The sequence below is a fragment of the Danio rerio genome, chromosome 23 (genome assembly GCF_052040795.2).
Source record: "Danio rerio strain M-AB ecotype USA chromosome 23, GRCz13ab, whole genome shotgun sequence".
NCBI lineage: Eukaryota > Metazoa > Chordata > Actinopteri > Cypriniformes > Danionidae > Danio > Danio rerio.
Window position 1 is genome coordinate 39,938,157 of NC_141043.1, and position 25,010 is coordinate 39,963,166.

The 25,010-nt window shown below is 37.6% G+C and overlaps 1 protein-coding gene and 1 long non-coding RNA gene across 12 annotated transcripts in view; one reads left to right on the forward strand and one right to left on the reverse strand.

Annotated features, from left to right (window-relative positions):
- LOC141380535 (uncharacterized) overlaps window positions 1-17,378 on the forward strand; it is a 49,578-nt gene extending 32,200 nt beyond the window's left edge. Inside the window, exon 3 of one of the 3 annotated variants that reach the window (XR_015523862.1) lies at window positions 13,491-17,378. This is a non-coding gene — a long non-coding RNA (uncharacterized LOC141380535). Of the gene's footprint in view, window positions 1-377; window positions 2,889-9,212; window positions 9,722-13,490 lie in introns of those variants that run through there. The other 2 variants (XR_015523863.1, XR_015523861.1) reach the window with 2 other exon arrangements.
- agap2 (ArfGAP with GTPase domain, ankyrin repeat and PH domain 2) overlaps window positions 1-25,010 on the reverse strand; it is a 47,891-nt gene that overhangs the window by 14,215 nt on the left and 8,666 nt on the right. For 2 of the 9 annotated variants that reach the window (XM_087305941.1, XM_087305940.1), the window contains exons 1-11: window positions 21,964-23,843; window positions 15,318-15,376; window positions 13,580-13,667; window positions 13,396-13,481; window positions 11,209-11,350; window positions 10,989-11,123; window positions 7,319-7,434; window positions 7,024-7,167; window positions 4,941-5,018; window positions 4,163-4,267; window positions 372-555 (exon numbers count right to left, since the gene is read on the reverse strand). In XM_087305941.1, coding sequence (XP_087162067.1) covers window positions 372-555; window positions 4,163-4,267; window positions 4,941-5,018; window positions 7,024-7,167; window positions 7,319-7,434; window positions 10,989-11,123; window positions 11,209-11,350; window positions 13,396-13,481; window positions 13,580-13,667; window positions 15,318-15,376; window positions 21,964-22,975 — 2,149 coding nt within the window. In that variant the 5' untranslated portion in view covers window positions 22,976-23,843. 9 annotated transcript variants of the gene reach the window in all.

Genomic DNA, 25,010 nt, shown 5'->3' on the forward strand with positions numbered 1-25,010 from the left:
GGGGAAAAGCCCCGCCCATTAGTGACGATCACTCTCTCATTAGCATAGGACTTTAGTCTTGATTTTGAATCTGCCACTATGCTGATGCATAAGCGTTTGTAGCTCCGCCCTCTTCTGAAAAGAGCACAATCTCACTTAAATTTAAAGCGACAGTCACCAAAATGGCATAATTTAATAAGCATAATAAGGAGCAGTTTTAAAGAGTTATAAAACATTGATTGTGTTGTATTTTGAGCTGAAATTTCACATCCACATTCCTGGTACATCAGAGACTTATTTTAAATCTTGTAAACAATCTATTCCTAATAAATGCAGGAATAACGCATTCCAGAATTTACAACTAATGCTTAAAATGATTTTATTTGACTTACATGCAGCGCCCCCTTCAGGAGTCTGCTTGTCTTTACTCAGTCCGTTGACACCAGGCACAGGGACGAGAGCTGGACCCGGAGACGGAGCTCCAGGTGCGGCAGCGCGATGAAGTCGCTTCCCCGGGACCTTCACCGTCACACGCAGCAAGTCCATTTCCTTCCCTTGAGCATTCTGTAGAAACTCCTGCACAACACACAAATACACTTGAAGTCAAAATGATTAGCCCTTCTGTGAATCTTTTTTTACAAATATTTCCCAAATGATGTTTAACAGAGCAAGGAATTTTTCACGGTACTTCCTATCATATTTTTTCTTCTGGAGAAAGTCTTATTTGTTTTATTTTGGCTAGAGTAAAAGCAGTTTTTAATTAAAAAAAAAAAAACATTTAGCCCCCTTGGGCAATAGTTGTTTAAAATTGGGTTTCCTTTCAGTGGTGTGCGGAAAAATCACTTAATAATAAAAGAATAAATTGAACACACTTTTAACCCTTTGACGTGGACGATAACACCGAGACTGATGTGATCACACAGCATTGGCGGTTCCCTGGAGTATATAATTATGCTAGTGTGTAAAGTGTCCATAGTGTGTCGCGTCATCAGATGTTAAAAATCAGTCTGCTTGGCGCAGAGCCAGAGGAAAATGGTTCCCAGCCCCCCTGTATAGGAAGCGCGCGTGTATCTGCTCGCGGAGCAGATTCCCCATGCTGCATCATTGGTAAAATAAATATTACAAATGTGTTAAATGTGTGCTCATAGTTAAAATAATGCGTGTTTTCGATACATAAAGTTATTTGTTTTTTAAAGCAGCGCACGTGGCTTCGGTTTAGTTTGTTACCTCAGATTTAAGCTAATTATTTTGGATATGATTCTTATGGCGAATATAATTAAAGTTATTCTCCGTGTGCACGGAGAGATCACGAACTGTAGCCGAGTCTGATTGAAAACAGTGGCCAGTGCGCAGTTAAAGCCGAACTTCACGGTTCGCACCAAATCACGAAAATACTGCAGATGAATTGGTCAAGCACTGTATGCACTGTAAATGACGAGCAGCAGATCTTATTTCTAATTTAAGTAATACCAAATCATATATTTAAAATACAAGTTAATGTTTAGATGTCAAAGATAAACACATATGTATGAGTACATGCAACTTATATTTCAAAATGTGTAAAAATTGTGTATATATATATATACTTTACAAGTACAGTACTTTTCTTTTTACTTTAAGAACAGTGGCATTTTTAATAAACTTTTAAAAGCACATTCTAATTTAAACGGTGAAGTTTTTGTTTGTTTTTCTGTGCAAGCACAGTTAATGTTCGTCTTCTTTTTCTTTGGCCTTAGTCCCATATGGTTGCGGGGTCGGCTCTTTGGAACGAGTCCTCCATTTAGACTTGTCCATATGATAATGACTTTTTTACATATTCCGGCCGGCCTGTCGTCTGGCCCTGTCACCCTCATACACTCATACACTATGGACAATTTAGCTTACCCAATTCACCTGCAGCATGTCTTTGGACTGTGTGGAAAACTGGAGCACCCGGAGGAAACCCACCCGAACGCAGGGAGAACATGCAAACTTCTCACAGAAATGCCAACTGAGCCGAGGTTCGAACCAGCGACCTTCTTGCTGTGAGGCGACAGCACTACCTACTGCGCCACTGCTTCGCCAAGCACAGTTAATGTTCAAACTATGTGTAATGTTTAAAGTGGCTGACAATAATACATATTCTTAATAATAGTAATTAATCTGCCTTGTTTGAACTGTGCAGTGCTGTAGCTGCTTAATAAGGCCTTCTACGATACTGTATTTCAAGACTGGTCATTACTGTGATACTTGAAGAGACAATTTTTTTCTCAGGTGGTACTTAGTGAAAAAGGTTTGAGAACCACTGGTCTACAGAACAAACCACTGTTATACAGTGACTTGCTTAACTACCCTAATTTGCCTAATTAACCTAGTTATGCTTTTAAATGTCACTTCAAGCTGAATACTAGTCTCTTGAAAAATATCTAGTCAAATATGCGTGCCAAGGAAATATTCCCCACACCATTACACCACCACCACCAGTCTGAACCGTTGATACAAGGCAGGATGGATCCATGCTTTCATGTTGTTGATGCCAAATTGTGACCCGACCATCTGAATGTTGCAGCAGAAATTGAGATTGATCAGATCAGGCAATGTTTTTCCAACCTTCTCTTGTCCAATTTCTGTAAGCCTGTGCAAATTGTAGCTTCTGTGTTCTGTTTTCTGTTCTGTTCAGGATCATTCTCTGTAAACCCTAGAAATGGTTGTGCGTGAAAATCCCAGTAGATCAGCATTTTCTGAAATACTCAGACCAGCCTGTCTGGCATCAACAACCATGCCACGTTTAAAGTCACTTAAATCCCCATTCATGCAGTTCGTTTTGACCATGTCTACATGCCTAAATGCTGCCATGTGATCGGCTGATTAGAAATTTGCGGTAATGAGCAGTTGGACAGGTGTACCTCATAAAGTGGCTGGTGAGTGTAGTTTTGTGTTTTGTTTTCCCTTAATAATATAAACCTTTCAAAACTGTGAGGTGTGTTTGCCCGTGTTATCTTTGACTGATATTTAAATCGGTTTGATGATCTAAAAAACATTAAAGCTTGACAAAACTGCAAAACAAAAACTCAGTAAGGGGCAAACACTTTTTCACACCAAGTATAAGCCAGTGTATAGTTAAAGTTCATAATTTGCATGATTTCTGTTACTGTTACGTTATTATAGCATTTATTTATTGCTTCAACACAGATTCATTGCATTTTATTTTAATAGGGAGCACTGTCAAGTGTTATTAAACATTTGATTATTCAATATCTATGTCTGATTAATATTATTAAGACTTCCTAAAATATATAAAGCATATCTCTTTTGTATCTTTTTTATCTAGTTTATTATAGTTTATGCAGGTGGACTAAATTTTCTCCACAAGTTATTCAAAACATCTGCCGAAATAAATTTCCTATCACAATATATAAGCAAAATTGTTTAGCCGTAATATTTATAAAAGTAGATATGATAATTATATTGTATATTTCTCTTAGTACACTGTAAAAACTTCTTCCTGCCTTCATTTTTTAGTTAAATCACATTAACTTTTCTAGTCATCTCAACTTAAATCATTCATTCATTCATTTTCTTTTCGGCTTAGTCCCATTATTAATCAGGGGTCGCCACAGCGGAATGAACTGCCAACTTATCCAGCACGTTTTTAAGCAGCGGATGCCCTTCCAGCCGCAACCCATCTGTGGGAAAAACCCACACACACTCATTCACACTCATACACTACGGACAATTTAGCCTACCCAATTCACCTGTACCGCATGTCTCTGGACTGTGGGGGAAACTGGAGCACCCGGAGGAAACCCACACGAACGCAGGGAGAACATGCAGCAGGGAGAACATGCTCTTCATGTTAAATCATTCAAACTTAAATCAGTCAACTTTGTATAACTAAAATAATTGAGTTGAAACCTGATTACCTTGATAAATTAAGTGAAAGAAAAATAAAAGCATGTGTTGTCATGTCTTTTTGTCACATCATTATTTAAAGTGTAGTAAATATTTAATATAATTACATAAATATTTTTTTTCTAGCAAAATAAAAGCTTTATTAATAAATATATTGAAATGATGGACACATCAACACACATTTATATGTAACTAAAACACATTGAAGACCAGCAGCATTAAAAAACAGCACACAGTAAAACACATTGACGCATGATGAAAACAGCACGAATTACAAGATAGTGTTACTCACGTTTATATTTGAATGATATGTCAGCATGCCGCTGTTTGACAGCGTCACATACTTCTTCTTCCACTCCTTATTTAAAGAGCGCTCGCTGCGTTTCCACAAAGTGCCCTAACACAGAACAAAAGACAAACATGATATATTTGAATACTTTAAATCAATGTCATTTAGAAGTTTATTTTTTACTATTATCTTCAGATTTCAGTGGATTCACGATTTCAGGTTTGCTGGGCAGTTGTGGTTTTAGGTTTTTAGATACAATTTGGGTTAGCACCCAGACATTCCTTTCATGTGGTTTGTTCTTCGTCTTCTTGGTAGTATGCATCACAAAGACTTGCTATTCTGGTCACAGATGCGCCAGCAGGATCTATCTATACTATTACTCTGCTTATTAAACCTTCTCTGCTCTTACTGGTGGAAAATGCAGTCAATGAAGGCTGACAACCAGGCTGGTCAAATTTAGCCATGAAACCTCAAACTCTAAATTGGCCAGTGTTTCATTGTCCAACACTTGTACAAGCAATCTACAAACAAATAACTAGACATTCAGTGACAGCAGCAGAAGTTCAAATAATAAAATAAATAACAATATCAATACATAAAAACAGGTGCCCACCTTTGCATAAAAATGTGCAATTGATTTTAATTTGAATTTCTATCCACTGATTATTGTTGTACGATGTGGCTTCATCCAATTTATTCCTATAGTTTTCTTGCGTTTAATGAAATACATATAGTAGGCTACTGCATTTTACAGTTGATTTCACAGAGGTTTAGTGCATACCTGTTTGATAGGGACTGACCGGCTCGTGTCACTTCTGCTATCTGAAGATCTTTTCTCAGAGTCACTGCCACGCCGATTCTACAATAGCAGACATGTTAAATAAAGTACGAATAAAACAAAAGTGGAAACACATAAAGAAAGAAAACAGAAGTGAGTCATGACATGAGATGGTTAGAGATGACAGAGAGTTCACGAACAAAGAAATACTAAAGAGACTGTCATGCTTCTGCTTTTTTTGTGAAAATGTTGACTGTGCCCGAACAGGTTTCCCCATCAGACTTACAGAATAAGTTTGTTCGTATAGATCAAAAAAAAAAAAAAAAAAACACCTCTGAGTTAAAAAAAAAAAAAATTACCTCTGACCTGATCATTAATATATACACAGATGAGCCATTACATTATGACCGCCCACTTAATAACCTGTAGGACCTACTTTAAAGTTTGATGCACTGATTTAGTGAGGTAGAGATAGGTCTTCTGTAATGTCTGGTAACATAATGAGAGTTTACATACAGTGGTGGAAAACTATCAAAAGTCAGACCCAGCTGTGCACTATTTTCAGGCACTGTCGAATTACATTGCGTTTGCTGCAGCTATGATACAGCAGCAAATTTCCTTGAATATTATGCCAGAATGAGAGATTTGTTCCTAGTGTAAAAAAAGCCTAAAAAATAGCAACTTTTATTTTCCGTCTGTCTTAGTGCACGATGTAACTATAAAAAGTCAAGCTGTAAATAAAAAATTATGAATTTTTAAATGCTAATTGTCTAATCTGATTCAATGATTTATGCTAATCTTAGCATAAATAATTAGCGCAAGATGTGTTTGGCGCGATTTGTTGCTATTTTTAGACCAGCACAACCCTAATGTTCCCATTTTGTGCCGCGTTGTTTAAATAGCAAATATATTTGTGCTACTTTGTAGACTCATGGGTGTGCTGGTCTATAAATGAGGCATATTTATGTTAAGGCACATTATTGGCGTGTTGCTATTCGGAGAATCTAAAACAGACTGGGCCGTTGAACACGTAAAACTGATCTAAAGTCCAGCACAGAGCGCCTTAGTTATGCACCTATTCAGGTTCAAACGCCTAACACACACAGGATGTACAGTACTGCACAAATATCTTTACATATGAAATCATTAAAGGATTAAAATGTTACCAAAAATATTATTTTCTACATAAATATAAAAACCACTGCCTCATGACTACTTCATGTCAGGGGGCTTTTTTCCATTTGTCCATATGTCGGGTTTTGGAGACGTATGCATCCCCATATGCATAAGAATGGACGTGTGTTTGGATATAACTCACACTTCATTATTGTTGTTTATTTATTTGTTTGCTGGAAATTAGAACTAAATTTAGAAATAATTTTGAAACGAATCCTTGTGCTTAACAAATTAAATTAAATATGTAGGCTAATGGATGTCTTCTGTGGAGTGCGCACAACACCGTTGCCTTATCCACGGAAGTAAAGGAGTAAAGAGTAAAAGTAAAGTAAAGAGAAGTAAAGAAGCCAAATGAAGAAGGCTCATTCTTTATCCTCGCGCTGCAGATGGTCTGTTTAAGTTTTCTCGCTAGTGAAGCGTTCAGTGTTTCCACTTACAAAAACAGCTATATAAATAGCAAATGCGCTGTGGCGCGACGCAACTGACTCTTAAAGGGAATGGGAGATGAGACTCTGATTGGTTTATTCTCAAAACACACCCAGAACTCATTAAGAGAACAAGCCCAACCCTGTTATGCGCCGGGGCGCAGAGTGTTTTTTTCCATCCTTAAAATAGCAAAAGTGGATAGAGCCCAGAAACTTTAGGTAAGAAAAGCACTTTTTAAATTTGTCAAATGCAAACTCCAATGAATCAGCAGCTTTTCCCATCCTGATAGCAGAGACCGAAGTCCTGGGATGGCTATATATACTGCTCTCTAAACTGCATCTGTGTTCAGTTACCAGGTGCACTCATTGCTTTAGGCTGGAGGTGGTCATAATGTAATGCCAAAAAAGTCTAATTGTATTCATATCAGTTTACCAAAGCGTCACAGAAATATGACTCTTTTTCGTGATGAGTTCAAAGAACTAACCGCAAATAAAGATGTTCGTCTGCGGGGCGGGTTTCGCTGTGTGACCCCGTCTCCACTCGCTCCACCCCGTATGTCTTTGTGACTAATCACAGGGGTAGAAGGCAGAGACGAGGGGTAGTCGCTACTCTGAGCCCCGTTACTGGCCTACAAGATGATAGGATGGAGAAAACAATGAGATGAGATGATGAATGATGAAGACAGACTAATGAAGACCAACAGCTTTCACAATTACTGAAAATAATCAAATACTTCACAACAGGGAGATAAAAATTTCCCCCGATGAGCCCCTATGTACCTGTCCGGGCCCTGAAACCGGAGTGGAGGCCCCTGAATGACTTGGAGAGTTGGGCAGAGATTTACAGGAAGCCAGAAGAGCCGCTTGTTTCTTGGCAGCCACAATCTTTTGAGTCACTATGAACAAAACAAGTATGTCAAGTCAACACTAGCATCCTGATGGAAAGCAAAACGCCACAATGCCCTCCACAAAAATTTGTAAACATAAAAAAAAACAGATATGCAGGAAGATATAGAAGAACCCGACATGAATTATGCTTGCTTGAAAGCTCAAACACAAACATTGAATACCAGGTTTAAACTATTTCAATATAAATGGTTAATGAGAATGTAAATAACCCCTGTTAAACTTCATCATATGTCTGCTAAAATTCCAGATGTGTGCTTTATAGGTTTAGATGATAAAATTACACAATATCACGGCCTCTGGCAATGTCATAAAATACAAAGGTTTTGGAAAGAGATAATTGAATGTAAGTCAGACATGTAGAATTTACAACTGGAAAGACAAAAACTTTGGATTTTGGTTTTCTTCAAGGTAGAAGGGCTATTGCATTATACTGGAAATACATGGATGCTTCATTAATAGAATTGTGGAAAAATAGATATTAAACTGTTGACGTGGTCACCAGCGATCCAGCCTTTGCAGATCGTTGAAGAACTACAAATCTGCCACTTTAAAGAATTACATATCCAGTCATGCACCGCTCACACGCACCTGTTTCTTATTCAGTTGATTACACACACACTGCTGGGAGCTGCTCATGAACTGATTAGATGGACTTTATAAACAGCATACACACACACACACTTCAGTGCTGAGTTATGTTTAGCTACATTGTCAAAATTATGACGTGGTTTCCTCGCCTCGCCAGACCCTTGTGTCACGTTCACCAGCTATCTACTACCTGAGATCGCTGATAAACACACTTACATTCACATGAACTACAGATACGCCATGTTATGGACTAAAACACCCAGTTATACAACACACACACACACACACACACACACACACACACACACACACACACACACACACACACACACACACACACACACACACACACACAACCAGTTCTAGATCATGACTGATTACACTCCCACAGCTGAATCTGCTCAAGGACTGGTTAATGCACTACATAAGGAGCACAAACACTGTTGCTGAGTCTTGTCTACTGTTTTAGCGACACTACAACGCCTTTTCCTTTGTATTGTTTTTGCGTATTTTGATCCTTGCCTTGTTTTTCTGTGTATTCCTGTCTGCTGCCTGCCTTGTGACCGTCTGCCTGCCTATTGACTACGACTCTGGATTACTCTTATACATCTGTTTGCCCCTGTGTTGACCATTGCTTGCCTGACCTCGCTAAAAAACCTGCATGTGGATCCATTGTGTGGCCGAGTCTTCTGTAACCAGGGGTATGACACTTACAACAGAGTTCGGATCCACATGCAGGTTTATTGAGGCAGTCAGGCAAGCAATGGTCATCACAGGTGCAAACAAATGTGTGAAGGCAATCCAGAATCGTAGTCAGAATAACAGGCGAGAGGTCGGAAGGCATGCGGCAGACAGGGTAAAAAAAGACGAACTAGGCGAGGGTCAAAGCAAGGAAAAACAAGACAAGGAAACCGTGTTGTAATGTCACTGAAAGTAAACAAGACTCGTCCCTGGAGTGAGTGTGTGTGTTGCTTACATACGAGTAAATCCTTGACAATCCTCCGGTGGTGCGTGTGTAATAAGTCAGAATGAGGAACGTGTGTTTGTGAGCGGAGTGCATGTATGAAAATGTAGTCTCTAACATGGCGGATTTGTAGTCCGTAATCGATTGTGAGTGTATTCCAGCGATCTATAGAGTTTAGATCGCGGGTGATCATGACTCCTTGCTTTGTTTTAGTGTTTACTCCTGTTTGCTGCCTGCCTTCTGACTGCTCATCTATTATTTTAACTACAACTCCGGATCCTCTGTATACTTCTGATTGCTCCTGTTTTGACCGTTGCTTGCCTGACCATTCTTTGTTAATAAAACTGCATTTGGATTCGCACCTCCTTTGTCAGCGTCCCGTCACATTACAACTGTAATGAACTGAAGAGACTAACTTATATTATCATACGCTAGCAGAAGAACTTTGATTATCTTTGGGAACCATTTATGAATATTATGTATTATGTGTGTGTTTGTAAACATGTATTTTATTTAAAAAAATTGGTATTATTGTTTTGGTTATTTTGTCATTATCTATTTTTCAATGTTTCGATTAGTTATTTTTATTTATTTATTTTATTTTATTTTTTAGCTATGTCATTTGAATGTGTATATGTATGCATGTATATATGTATATAAGGGTGTGGATGTGCGCTGTTTTGTAGGCTGCATTGTTATGCATTGCCTATTTGATGGAGAGGGTGCTCGCTGCAGAGCCATTTGAGGAGAGGTGACCTCCAGAGAGGGGGAGCATGAGCTGTCGCTCCTCCTCCTGTAAGCTGTTTTAATGCGTACACCAACCCCACCCCTAACCCTACCCCCAGTGACATCACTCGTAGAAGAAGTGCAAAAAAGGTGGAGCTCAAGCTTAAGCTCCCCCTCTCTGGAGCTCACCTCTCCTCAAAAGGCTCTGCAGCGAGCACCACTTGATTTGATGGGGGAAAAAGGGAAAACTCAATAAACATATTTGGAGAAAAAGAAAAAAAATATATAAAAAAATAAATGTCTTTACTGTTTTATACATTTTACTCAAAATATGAACAAAAAAACAAAACAAAAACGTGCTCCAAAAGATGCTTCCAAACAAAGTCGGCCCCTAATTTTGTTTGTAAACATGAAAATGACAAGTTGGACTTCAATGAATGTAATCTTCAAATGCTTTCATGCATAGATTTAGTGCATTGGTCTCATTTTAAAGAAGATAGATGTCAGATTGCAGCTTAAATGAAAAAATATCAAAAAGTCTAATAAACCAAATGTTATGCTCCTTTATGTTTGTAAAAAATTCTAAAATAATACATGGATCATGTATATCTTAATATATTACATGAAATATGTATTTTACAAAACAGGTTTTAGCCTAAAATTGGCAGAAAATCAAGGCTAAATGTCCTTATTCATTATTCATAAACATTAATTATGGCAAAGACAAAACAAACGAGCTATTAAACATTAATGACTATTATATTTATAAATGTCTGTAATAAACATTTGTGCATTAAAATGTCACATGAGGGCTGATCATTTGCCTTCAACTGTATTTGACAAAGATATTTGTTCTGTCTGTGCTGTGATCCGATTGAAGAAGATGTTTTTCGTTAATATTTTAAATTAATGTTAATCAATAAAGATGTTTTTTTCACAACCTTTTTTTCTCATATTTTCCTAAGTACTAATATCAACAGAGGACACTGTACACACTGCAGTTATACACTCACTAAATTATAAGTCACTAAGTTATGCACTCACTCTGTTTCAAAAGCAAAGTCATTTTGCTTTTCAGTTGGCAGATTATTTGGCTTGTTATCAGGAAAAAATCTATTCATTTTGAAAAATGTTTGTTGCTTGTCTAGAAAATGCTTCTTGATTTAAGAATTTTTTGATATCTGGACTAGAAACAAGATAAAAAATGTAAGTAAGAAAAGCGTTTTTGCAGTGTATTAGTCAAAATGAAGAGATGAAACTCACTTTCATTAAACACTCTGTCCACGTTAAGTCCATATGTGGCGCAGGTCTCGTAATAAGTGCAGCGACGCACGTCTATACACAGCTGCTGGACTCTCTTGTCCTCGATCACACGGGCATTAGTGCTACTAATCTTATCTGCAGGAAGAAAAACAACAAGTTTGTACTCAAACTTCACACATTGCTCAATAATACATCCCCGAGACAATGATGTGGCTCTTACCTTGCGTTCCGACTGCTATAATGGGTATTTCTGCAACGTTGCGATGTGCACTGAGCTCACTGTAGTTCTTGTAGACCTCCTGGAAACTCGCTTCATTTTCAAGACTGAACACCAGGATGAGGCCGTCCAGCCAGTTGCAGAGCTACAGTCACAAACATAGCAGTGAATATGGTAAATGCTAAACTATTTGGTGTCTGGTTCTTAAGAAATTCATACTCTTGTTGTTGTTATTATTATTATTATTACTTTTGTTATATTATTATTACTCTTATTATTATTATTGCTGTTATTATGATTATTGTTATTATTATTATTATTACTTTTATTATTATTACTGTTATTATTAATAGTATTACTGTTATTATTATTATTATTATTATTATTATTATTATTATTACTCTTATTATTATTTTTTATCTTGTTATTATTATTATTATTATTATTATTATTATTGTTGTTATTATAGTTATTATCAATATTTTTACTGTCATTATTATTATGACTGTTATTATTATTATAATTATTAATATTATTATATTATTGTTATTACTGCTATTATAATTATTAATAATAATATGAAGATTATTATTATTAGTAGTATTATTATAACCAATTATATGAATATTAATATAATAATTATTAGTATTATTGTTATAATTATTATTATCATTATCATTTTATTAAAATTAAATCAAATTATAAAACATTAAATCGATAAAAATAACTGATATATCATAGAAGTATGTATTTAATGAAAATAATATTAGGGTATATGCTATTGATTAATTGTTAATATTAATGTTGTTGTTTGTATTATCATATTATTTATCATTTGTCATATTACAATTAATCAAATTATAAAACAATCACAAATCTTTATATATATATATATATATAATATATATATATATATATATATATATATATATATATATATATATATATATATATATATATATATATATATATATAAGATTATTATTGTTAAATACACAGTTCCATTATTTTTCTTTTATTTTCTTTATTGATTAATTATTTAATTAATTAATCATATTAATTGTTGTTATTATTAATGTTATTACTTTATTTAACATTACAATTGTAAAACAAAAATTTCAATTAGGTTTTTTGTGCTTTCAAATGTTAAACTTTGAAAACACATTTGTGCATAATTTCATATTGCATTTACAGATTTTGTATATTTTGTTTTTTTAATTGTTTTTTTTACATGGGATGTGACACTATTTCATAAATTTAACACCAATTGACATATTTTTGCTTATTTCTGGCACTGATCATGACACCGAAGACTGCTAATAATGTGGCATCACAGAAATAACTGACATTTTTAAAGAAACATACAAAATCCACAAAGGTTATACTAAACTGTGATAATATTTCACAATACTATTGTTTTTGAAATTGTTTATTAAATCAATTTGCAGGCATTAAATTAGATTTTCTTGTAGTTTTATCCCTTTATCGGTCAATGAACCATATGATTAATATAATGTTAAAATGATTGTCATTAAATACACAATTTTAGCGGTTATTTTCTTTACTGATATGTTGATTGTTTTATAATTTGATTAATAATAATAATAATAATAATAACAACAATTGGAGACATGATTCCCCAAATTGTTCTGCTTATAATGCACATAAATGTATTGATATTGATTACAATATATGTTTAAAAGTGTTATAATAACCCCCAGTGACACTCCAGGGTTTTATTTCTCATGAGTATTTCATTGAGTGACCTACAAAGGCTTAAACTCGAGACTTTTGTTGTGTTTTTTCCTCTTTTTTTTAGGAGGACATGTTTGTTTTTAATTATTTATTTTATTTTATTATTCTCTATTATATACTACTAAATATGGTCTTGTTAAATACCAATAAAAAAGAATACTTTAAGGCCGCCAAAAATATGTGCACAAAAATACCAAGCGAGCTCAATTTGATGCAATGTGTGTCAGCATTAAATCATAACATAGAATTACACAAGCTGTGCTATAGCAAAAATGCATATGCATCTGTTTCATTTCAAAGCCAAATTTAGTTCAACAGGTGCAGTTTTTTGGCACAGGCAATCTGAAAATCCTGCACATGTGCACTGGTCAGAGTTAGTTATTTATTTATTTGTCATACAGATTTTTTCTCAAGCACACACACACATTAACACACCTGTGCACTTGGTGGACCAGATTCCTCTCGAATCAGCAATAACTGACTCTGTCCCTCCACCAACACTTCTTTTTTGTATCTTCCCCCTTTCATAGGAGAAACGGAAAACAGAAAGACAAATAATGATATGAAATGGTTCAAATGACAGTCTGATGATGAGATAAGAGAAGAAGCAAGTTCTCACCCTCATGAGATTCAAGTGGAAGGTAACTTCCTGTGATGAACCTGTTTACCAGAGCAGATTTTCCACTGCGAATGCTACCCAGAACCCCCTGTATGAAAGAAAGAATAATATATTTAATCATTATTATCATCATCTGTAGCTCATGAAGAGACACTTTATCATAATAAAATCTCACAAAAGTCTTTATTTGTACATTTAAATATGTGTTTGCTTTCTATAGTTGTAGATTAGAGAGATCTTGCTTTTGATTTTGCTTTCCTACAGGCAAATAATTATCTCTACCCGACTGCATGACAAGTATTCATAACAAATCTGTGCAGTGTTTAACTGAAATGTTGTTTTGATGGACATATGTTATAAATGATTCGCTCACTTTAAAATTAAAGTGTTGAGCACAAAAGAAGATGATGAATGTTGGAAACCTGTAACCACTAACACTCAAAGAAGGCAAAACAGAAACTATAGAAAGCCAATAGTTACAGGTTTCTAACATTCTTCAAAATATCTTCTCTCATGTTCAACAGAACAAAAATCTCAAATTATGAAACAATGTAATGTAATGTACATTTTTTTTTTGTGAGCTATGACTTTAAATAATTTGTAAACGTTTATAACCTCTTTAAATAAAGGTTCACTTTTGGTATTGATGGTTCCATAAGAACCTTTAGCACCCATGGAGTGTATTAATTCCAAAAAAAAAAAAGTTCTTTAAAATAATTAAATGAAAGCTTCATCTGACTGAAAAGTCCATCAGGGAACTGAGAATGGTTGTTCTGTGTCATCGCTGAAAAAAAAACTCAGTTTTAGACGTACAACTGTAAAACATTGCTGTAAAATGTACAGTATTACTGGTGATTTTGGTTGCCAGTAATATTGTAAGATTTACAAGAGCATTGTAAATTAACAATTACAATGGCGCTGTAGTTTTACAGCACAATTGTAATTATTATTTTACAGTGCCCTTGTAAATTTTACAATATTACCTAAAATTTTGAAAGTTTTGCTGGCAAAATTTACAAGCTGACTGTAAATAAATGATTATAATAATAATTCCTTCCATTTATTTAGCACTTTTCTGGACACTCAAAAATTGACACATTTTTTAGGGGAATACCTTATCCACCTGTATGACGGACAGCAGCCATATTGCGCCAGATCGCACACCAGCAGATTAGTGGACAGGAGACAGAGTGATGAAGCCAATTACAATATGGGGATGGTTAGAACACCATGATGTACGGAGGCCAGCGGGCAAATTTGGTTTAACCCCTACTCTTTTTCAAAGGACATGCTGGGATTTAACTACCACAGAGAGTCAGGACCACAGTTTAATGTCTCACCTGAAAGATGGCGCTCATTGTGCAGTAGAGTCCCAATCAATATACTGGGGCATTAGGACTCACACAGACGGCAGGTTGAGAGCCCCTGCTGGTTTCACTTACACCACTTCTGGCAACAACCTAGCTTTCCCATGTGGTCTCCCATCCAGGTACTGACAGGGCACAGCCCTGCTTCTCCTCAATGGCTGACCATGTGAGAGTTGCAGAGAGCTAGCTGCCGGCTGTACAACTATGTACTACAACTACGCTGTAGTTTTACAGCACAATTGTAATTGTTAATTTACAGTGTGCTTGTAAATTTTACAGTATTACTGGCAACCAAAACTGCCAATTTTACAGCAATTGTTTACAGAGCGAATATAAGAGTATATAATTTATATATATATTGGTTTACTTACCAATCGCAGTTCTGGAATAGTGCGAGTTAGAGTCCATTCCTGGCTATTGGCGCATGATGCTAAAAAAAGAGAAATCAATATTCAGACTCAACTTCATGCTTCATATTGTCTTCCAGACAAAACATGTGCAAAAAAGAAATGGTTATTGAATACCAAATCAGCATATTAGAAGCCTAAAATTACCTTGACTTACTGTGATAAACATTTTTACCAGAATCTGTATGTGCATAGACACAATAAACTGGGGTAAAACATGCTAACCCTATACAGTGGCAGGTGGCCAGGTGTTGTAGTTTGCTGTTTTTTCTTCTCCAATGCAGTTGCTAGGGTATTTTGATTGTTCTTTTAATGTGTTGCTAAGCAGTTGCTAGGTTTTTTATTGTCTTTCAATGTGTTGCTATGCAAATAATCATCTTTCAATGCCGTTGCAAAGGCGTTTTAAGTGCCTTTTAACGTGTTGCTGTGTGTTTTAAAGCATTGGTTTAAGTACTGGGCTATATTTAATCAGACAACTTTCAGAAAAGCTTGCATAAGTGTGCATTATAAGCCTTAGAGTTATATAAGCCATCAATCAAATCAACCAGCTTCAAGGAGAATATCAACATTACAAACTATGACTTGATATATAAAAATTGGACTAAAAGTGTGTGTATGTAAAAGCTATAGAGTAAAAGAACTACATTCCCATGAACCAATGCATAATACTTGGAGGAATCTATTTACAAACAAATATATACACTGTATTTTGAGATGTATTGACACAAGTAAGTCTTTGTAGGTGGACCAGTTATATATATTACCCGAGCAGCAGTGCGATATTGCTGTATATCGGCACAGGTGGGAGGCGTGCGTTGTGCTTACTGTCCCATCAGTGACGATATACAGCCACATCGCACTGCTATGAGTGTGATATTGCATTTTTATACAACAGTTTTGTCTGGTTCTCGAATCTGATTGGCTGATAGCCGTGCAATATTCTGCAATATCAGAACTCATACAGCCTCTTCACTCTTGTGTATTACTCCGCCCACAGGAGTTGCAGGCAGAGGACTACAGTTTGACAAATATTGCAACTGTTGGGCAACATAATGTACTTCTGAGTTTTTTCCAGGTGTGAATGTAGTTGTTTAGATTGCAACTATGCAGTTTATTAATAAGTGCAGGGCCTATTTTATATATTAATCATTTCAAAGATGGATGATGTTGTCCATTTTCAAGATGTGACAAACTAAAGCTAATTGAATCATTATAAAACTGGTAAGTGACATTCGACATACAAGTCGATCTCCCTCTTTTGTATGTTGTAGTGCTGTATTTATACAGCAATTGTAGTGTTTTTTGAGTGTGAGATAGGACTCCTGGCCCTTCTTTGTATAACCCTGAATTTTATTTTGTTTGGCTGTCTGTTTCTGATGAGTCTCCGGTTTTTGTTACTGCAGACTAGTTCAGGAAAAAGAAAGAAGGAAGAAATGCCCACACGTGTTCAGTGTTTTTTCTTATCGCAAACAAATCAGTAATTTGTTAGTGTTTGCTTTGCTTCAACTTTTTTGGGGTTAATTATTGTGATCTTCCGATTACAATAGAGAAAAACTAGGAAATATCTCCAGACTGATGGCATTTCATGCTGTTCAGCCTTATAATCTTAAAATGTGAGCAAAATCAGCTGTTTTGTCATCACTTTAGACAATATGCTAGAGAATCATTCAAATACTTGCTCTTAAATTAAGTGTGTGAAGTAGCAAAAGTTTCTGCTGTTTTGACGTCAGCTGCAGATGTGAATGAATAGCGTAAAAAGTAGTTCCTCATACAAATGGGTTTTGAGACTCTCTGTGTTTGATTTTCCTTTTTATTTACACAATAATGCCGTTGAACTGTTGTATAAATGCAATATCACACTTGTAGCAGTGCAATATGGCCGTATATCGTCACTGGTGGAGCACTAAGGTATTTGGCCCTGTGGCCTACAGCCATATCAAACTGCTACTCGTGTGATATTGTTCATATATATTTCCCCTTAACATTAATTAACTCCATACAACAGGAAATTCACTACACTGGATTAAATAATTATAAAAAAAAAATAATATATATATATATATATATATATATATATATATATATATATATATATATATATATATAAAGTTCAATAATACACCAAGAAACTGAAAATGCAGAATTGCAAGCGAATGTTTGATATATATAGTCAACTAAATAATGTTCCCACGCCACAGGATTAAGTTAGTTACCGAAAAAGGGAAACAGGAAGAGTCTCATACCTTCTAAGTGCATTTACAACTTTAGAGGTGTATTTGGAGGTATATTTTCAGCTCTGTGTAAGATGTGCTTAGCAAACACCACTAATAAAAGCACAAGAGAAAAATAGATTGATGAATCATATATCAAAAAGAGTGCTGATTTATGAATATTATATCTCAGCTACTATTTTCTTGTATTCTAAAACAGACCTCTCATATTGATCTAGGACTTAAATGTCCTGTGGGGTGCTTTAAAAAGTGCATTTCTGTAAGATGTGTGACTGAAACATGAGGCAGGACAAGACATATAGTAGCTCCTCCCCTTTTTAAAAACAGCCAATAGTGTTTTGTTTCTATCACAGCTCTGCCAGTGGGACGCTTGAGCTCTTGTACATAACTAAAAAAGCAAATGAGAAGCATCTTGAAGGGGGCGGGACATGTATGACATACAGCATTTGATTGGTCATAAGATTTGATTAGACACAAAAGAGTGAGGTCATTTTTAAACCATTTTGACAGATATTTGGATAGGATTAGGATCTTCTAAATGCATTTTTTCACAGTTTTTCAGCAGCCTCAAAAGATATTAATATTATGTTAGATTTAGGTGATGTCAGGTTACCAAAATTCGATGTCTAGTCAGCGTCTAAGGACAACAATATTTTGAAGTCAAATAACGATGCTGATATTTGGTTGATTTCAGGTTGTATTGGAAAGTGCCCCAAATCCAACATCTTAAACCAACATCATATTGATGTAAAATACTGATATTTAATTGTCAGGTATGGCAACCAAAATCCAATGTCTGATAGACGTCTTAGTGGTAATGTTCCCACAACGTCAACCTGTAACATCATTAGACAATGATATTTGGTGATTATAGGTTAGATGTTAGACATTGACGTTGACCTGACGTCAACCAGATTTGTATTTCAAAACAAAATGCAACATCCCCCACATTGGGGTGCAACGTCAATCTGACGTCATGGTGATGTCCTGTGTCTGGGCGTATGTCAGTCTTAAGGATATTAAGATTAATATACTGACGCTAACACCTAAAAAATGAATTTCTATTTTACAGGGACATTAAACTTCTTTGTTTAGACCCTTGTCAGTGACAGGATTTTTGATTTCCTCAAATAGAAAAATGTTCCTGAATCAACAGCTATGTTAATTCTAAGCAAAAATGCATTTATCATTTTAAATTTAAAATAAATTTTACATTTATTTATCATAGTAATCAATGACCATCATATAAATATGCAGCTACACGACGCCTCAACATTTGTTGGTGTCTGTTAAGTTGCTAATATCAAAATGACAATAGGCAGTTTTATTGTTAAGAAAGTAAAACGACGTAGCCAGGGTGATGCGAATGAGATTATAAGGTACGCTGTTACCTTTGAAGGTTTACCCGATGTGTCATCGGGAGTTTGTTTTCCATATCAATCTTGTAAAGTCTGAACTCACAAGGAGAGGATGCAGGACTGAACTTTGTGTCAGCTAAAAATATTGAGGAAAAAAGCACCAATCAGATAGACGAATAGCCTCATCTCCGTTTTCAGATGTCTCTGTTTTCCCCCCATCCACACTGACACGTAGCAGCAGCATTTTAAAATATAAACGTCCTCTTTAGCGTTTTCAAAAAGCTCTGTTTTCAGCACTCGAAAACTCCGGCATAGTGTGGATGGATTACGTAACCATAGTAAAACGTATGCGTTTTAAAACTGAAACGTATAAGTGTAAACGAGGCCTAGGTTTACCCAATGATGACGCCTTCTGCTACTGAGAAACCCGGTAATGTGAAATCCTGGATCGCAAACTATTCACCTAAATCCCACTCACTTCAGTGACACAAAACTTCAGATGTCTCGTTTACAAGAAGAGCAACTTTGACACATTTTTACGATTACACGCTGATCACAACATTCACAACCACCAAGCACTGAGCGGCTAAAGTAATGACATTATCGTCTCCCTTCACGTCAAGCCACATTTTCTTTCATGACCATCAAAGTCAGTTTAGGCCTAAGGATGTTGCCAGTTTTGTACGCCAACGTGTGACTCCTCAAACGCACATCAGGCGTTGCCCTTCTGTTGCACATTTCTGCAATGCACTGAAGAGAATTTGATTGCACCATAGCCTTGGATGACAGTTCATCTGGAGGTGTTATAAATCTCTGATAATTCACAAGGCGTGAAGGACTGCAGGTGTATCCATGCAGCAGAGCACCCACACCCCTCTATCTTTTACACTGGAAGTCTTAACACACTCTCTGTGCTTTCTACCAGTGGTTAAGACCCGGCGCCCAGTCTTAGACAGGAATGTCACGTTGACAATTTTTTAATTGTATTTTCCACAGCTGTGTAGCCCTGTAGATGCATCAAGCGGTAGATGAGAGGAATAATTTGAAAGGAAAGGGGGGGCTGTGCAATACACCCTCATGAGCAGCATGCACTGATTAAAGCAACTCACGACATGCAGATGCAAGAGTTCACAGCTTAGATTAGCGTAGAATCTAAGTTGGCACTCGTGTCATTCGCAGTTCCCTCTCTCACACGCCACCCACGACACAACGGAAGAGGCTTAACCCCCCTCCGAATTCAGCGCAATTCTATGAGGTCATTGTATGGCGGGGCACATCAGGAGTCGAGGCAGTGCAGTCAGACAGTGCCATCCTTATATGCCAAATGCAACATGCAACCCCCTACCCGTCGAAACGGACGGTCTATGTGTGACATTCTCTATCTTTTTTTCCCCCTCCTCGCATACCCTCACTCCCATTCATCTGTGGCTCGCTCCCTGGCATAACACAGCCACACAACAGGCAACGCTCTCAGCCCTCCCTGTTGCCATGACAACCCCACCTCCAGCCGCTGCTTCTGTTCACTTGGAGAACACATACGTAAATATTTTGTGCGCGCATGCGTGGTGTGTATCGACACATCAGACCTTTTGCTCGTAGCATATAGACCACAGTCTCACTTTGTTAAATTATCAGTCCTATCCAATAATGAGCATTTCTATTATGGTAAATCTATCATTTCTGGGAATATAAACATCTGAATATGATTATTTGCTCAACAGGCTTTGCATATAGGCACAACTACAGTGTTTTAGATTGGTTTGAATCGCTTGAGTAGTGTAAAAGTGAATTTCAAATCATCCACCTGACCGCCCGAGGGTTCAGATATGTGCATCTCTATGTTATTTCATGCGCTTCCATAATGGATCAGTGTTTTCAGTACCCATTTAGAGCACTGAAATTCATGGTTTGAAATTAAGAGGCTGGTGATGAAAGGATTGAAGCTTCTATAAAAGACGAAGATCAGAATACAGGAAGTGGGCGGAACATCAAAGATGGGATTAGGATGTTGGGCAAAATGATGCTGCCTGTGGCATGGGTATTATCAAATTTGTTTTCCATTCCGATTTTTTCCAGACACAGTAGGGGTGGTTGTAAAGAAAAGGCTAGGATGCTTTCAGTGCCTTAACTCGTCAACCCCAGGCATAAGAATGTGTGGACAGACGTACACATCCTTTTTTTAAATAAATGAGAACTGAAACATCGAGACACTTCACACTTGGGATAATTCACCACAAAGTCTTTCCAAACCAGGTGCGCTCAAACTCAGTCCTGGAGGGCCAGTGTCTTGCAAAGTTTAGTTCCAACCCCAATCAGACACACCTGGGCTAGCTAATCACACCCTTACTAGGCTTTCCAGAAACATCTATGCAGGTGTGTTGAGGCAAGTTGGAGCAAAAATCTGCAGGACACCGGCCCTCCAGGACTAAGTTTGAGAATGTTCCGCCAGTAGTGGACACTTGTTTGATGTAATCAATGACCTACAACCATTGGAACAAAAAGGAGGGAAGTTAACAAGTGAAGCGCATTGGATTGCAAATGGACTGGAATGCAACTCAAAGACAGCCTGATTTTTTTGTTTATAGACTATTTATAGACTATTTGTGGGGGGCCGTTTGTTGTTTCCGTTATCAATCCATGTCAATAAAGTAGAATAGTATATATCAGAGGTCACCAATATCAGTCCTGGAGGTCCGGTGTCCTACAGATTTTAGCTCCAACCCCAATCAGACAATCAAGTCTAGCTAATCAAGCTCTTACTAGGCTTTCTAAGAACATATATGCAGGTTTGTCGAGGCAAGTTGGAGTTTAAATCTGCAGGACACCGGCCCTCCAGGACTAAGTTTGGACTAAGGACTAAGGACACTTTTTTGTGCTATACAGAAGAAAGACACATGTTTGAAGTCACAAGAAGGGCAGGACAAAAATGTAATTTTTGATTAACAATAAAAATATTGGATGTGTGAGATTCCAGAAGGAGTTTAAATGAAATGTGTGGATGAATAAGCCATGTTGTCCTACCTTCCTCTTCACTGGATTCCCTCTGAAGGCTATAAACCGGGGTCACAATGGTTGTGCTGACTGCAACTGGAGTGCTCTTGGTAAAAATGCCACTAATAAATCTTAACATCTTGCGATCACGTGCTGAAGCCCCCTGGGACTGAGCTGTTCTATAATCAGGCACCATTTGGCCACCTTTGCACTTCAGGAGGTCCTCAGACAGACAGTTCAGGTCACTATTATCCAGTGTGCGACTCTTTCCTTTGCGTTGAGGCTTGGTAATCAAGGCGACAGGGGTCGGGAGAGACGTAGATCCTGCTTTTAATCTTTCGGCTCGAGGGCTTTGGGTTCGCATGGCTATGAGGTCCCCTTCAGTCGGCCTCTTCATCCCGACACCCACTACTTTAAGGTCGTCATCACAAGGTTTCACCTCGCTTACAGCCCACGATGCGCGAAAAGATCCAGGAGTTGGGCTGGTTGGGGACTGGATCCTTGTTCGACTGTCCTTACGGTCAAGGCTCTTGGAAGAGGCATGGATGCTCTCTCTGGACTCCTTCAATTCACGGCCTCCACCATGAGTTTTAAGCAGTGACACAGGCCGCTGGGTGGCACGAACTGGGATGTCACCAAGATGTCTGGCAACATCCCTGGGATAAGAGGTTTGGGGGATTCCACTGGATTCTCTGGCTCTTCCGTTTTCTGTGGTGGGTGAGATCATTGATTTTTGTCTATCACCACACTGAACACCATCTGTAAAAAGTGCCTTCTCCTCCCTCGGGCTTTGGAGTATTTCCTGTTCCACAGAGAATTTGATAGATTCTCCTGCCTCAGCCTCACCCATTTTCTGGCGTTCCTCGCCCTCATTATTGGATCCAGGGTGCTTGACATGTTTCGCACCATCAGTACTGTACACGGCTCCCTCCACAGCCGGCCTGGACTTCTCCAACTCATTTTCCTCAGCAGTTTCTACCTTCACCAAAGTGAGGGAGATAAGGTAGGTGGTTTTTGACTGTGACGTCCCGGTGCGGTTCATGTGGTCCAGAATTTACTCAACAGATCAAGGACAGAAAATGAATTTAAAGAATCAAATAATCTCGTTCTTCACTCAAAAGTCAACGATAAAAAATTCCGGCAAGTTTCTCAAAAAAGAAGAGGATCTTGTTCTATAAAGAGGTGGGGAAAATTAGCAAATGTAATTGCTCTTATTCACTCGTTCACATTTCATCCCAGACTTCTCTTCACATTGCTCGTCTCTAGTCCTCTCACACCTATTTTAAGCATGCAGACATGTGCCCACCTCTCCACACCTGCATGAAAAGCATGCTCCCGATTCCACTGACTACATTCAACAAGAGGCAGATATTCCGAGGCCAAAAATAATGACAATGCACAAGATGCTCGGAGATTCCTTCAAGGACGACAAAGAGTAAAATTACATCTGGGAGACATGCAGAGCTGTTAACCTCAGATCAAGGCACATTGTTTCACCAACCTGCTCCACGGTGTGTGTATGTGTGGAGGAGATGCTGACAGACCGTTGAGTTGAACTGAGAAGTCAGTCTACATGCCACATGGACCAGTGCAAGCGTTTACGGCAAGTCCACAGAGAGAGATCCCAGTGTCCCCACATGAAGTCCATCCATCACGCCTCCGGGGATCAGTGCGTCAACCAGTCGGGGATGTCAATAAACGCAAGACACACGAAACGACCATGCTCCGTTCTCGAGAGGAAGGTGCATCTCACGCTACAGCTTCAGACGAGTCACGCATCATGAACAAGGGTCTCTCAGATCTCTCCAGCTGAAGGTCTTCTTCAAACCCACGCAGAACGAAACCGTGCAGGAATACCCTGCTTCTATCTCCATCTCCTGCCTCTCTCTCTCTCTCTCTCTGCCCTTGTCACCAGCCAGACAGCTCCCAGCCCCTGCTTTCCACAGCCTGCTCCCCCCCTCCTCTCATTCTCCCTCCCTCCCTCTCTCTTCCCTCGCTCACACACTCGCTCCTGCTTAAAAAGCGAGAATCGGTGATGTGTTGAGGAATAAAGACAGACTGTAAAGCTTGCAAGATTCTAACAAAAAAGGAAAAGAGGTCAAGTAGGTGTGTGTTAGTTAACATGCAGAGCTAATCAAGATCGACACGTCATTTTTTGCACTCGACCCAATGCTGTATCAATGTGCCACACATCACAGTCACAGTCAGTACAGTGAATCAAGAGCCGCCGTGTCCCCCCACCTTTTTCCTTCCTAGACACTGAGCTTGCTTGTTACCAAGGTATTCGGAGGATAAACTCCTCCTCCTTCATGCACTGATTCCATCTAGTCTGCGGCTCCGGTTGGCTATCTCCACATCTAACCCCCTGCTCTGTGCATTCACTGTCCTTGTCGAGGTGTGTATGAATGAGCTGACGATTGTGTGGAGAGGATGCAATATTATTGACTAATTTATTGACCGATCTGTTTGTCAAGTGGGCTTGAATGGAGTAAATACTACACTTGAACTGATTCAATAAAACCGGGAAGAGGGTAAAGACTGTTTGCAAGGGAATTTGCCATGCTGCTACATTTGATCTGGTATAGGGAAAAAATCATCAAAGGGGTAGTTCACGAAAAAAAAAATTCTCTCATCGTTTACTCATGTTTTACTCGCTTCAAACCTGTTTGACGATTGTTCTTCTGTTTTTTTTCTGTTTTTTCTACTATTGAAGTCAATAGCTACAGGTTTTTTAGCTTTCTTCGACATTTCTTGGCATGTGTTCAATAGAATATAGAAACTCATTAAGGTCTGGGATCACTTAAAGTAAATAGTAAATAAAATTTAAGTTTTGGGTGAACTATCCCTTTAAATGTACTGTATAACCAATGCAATTGTTTACAAATCAATAATATGAGCTATTGATTGGTCTCAATCATGAAGACAGGTGTGTCATAAAATAATTCAAGTGATCATTTAGGAAGAGGGTGTGCAGTTACTTGTTTATGAGCGTCTTTCATTGGCTTTTCATTTCATTGATTTGCTTCGTTATTGACCATTGGATTAGTCACTATTACTATTGCTTCGGCTAAAGGCTA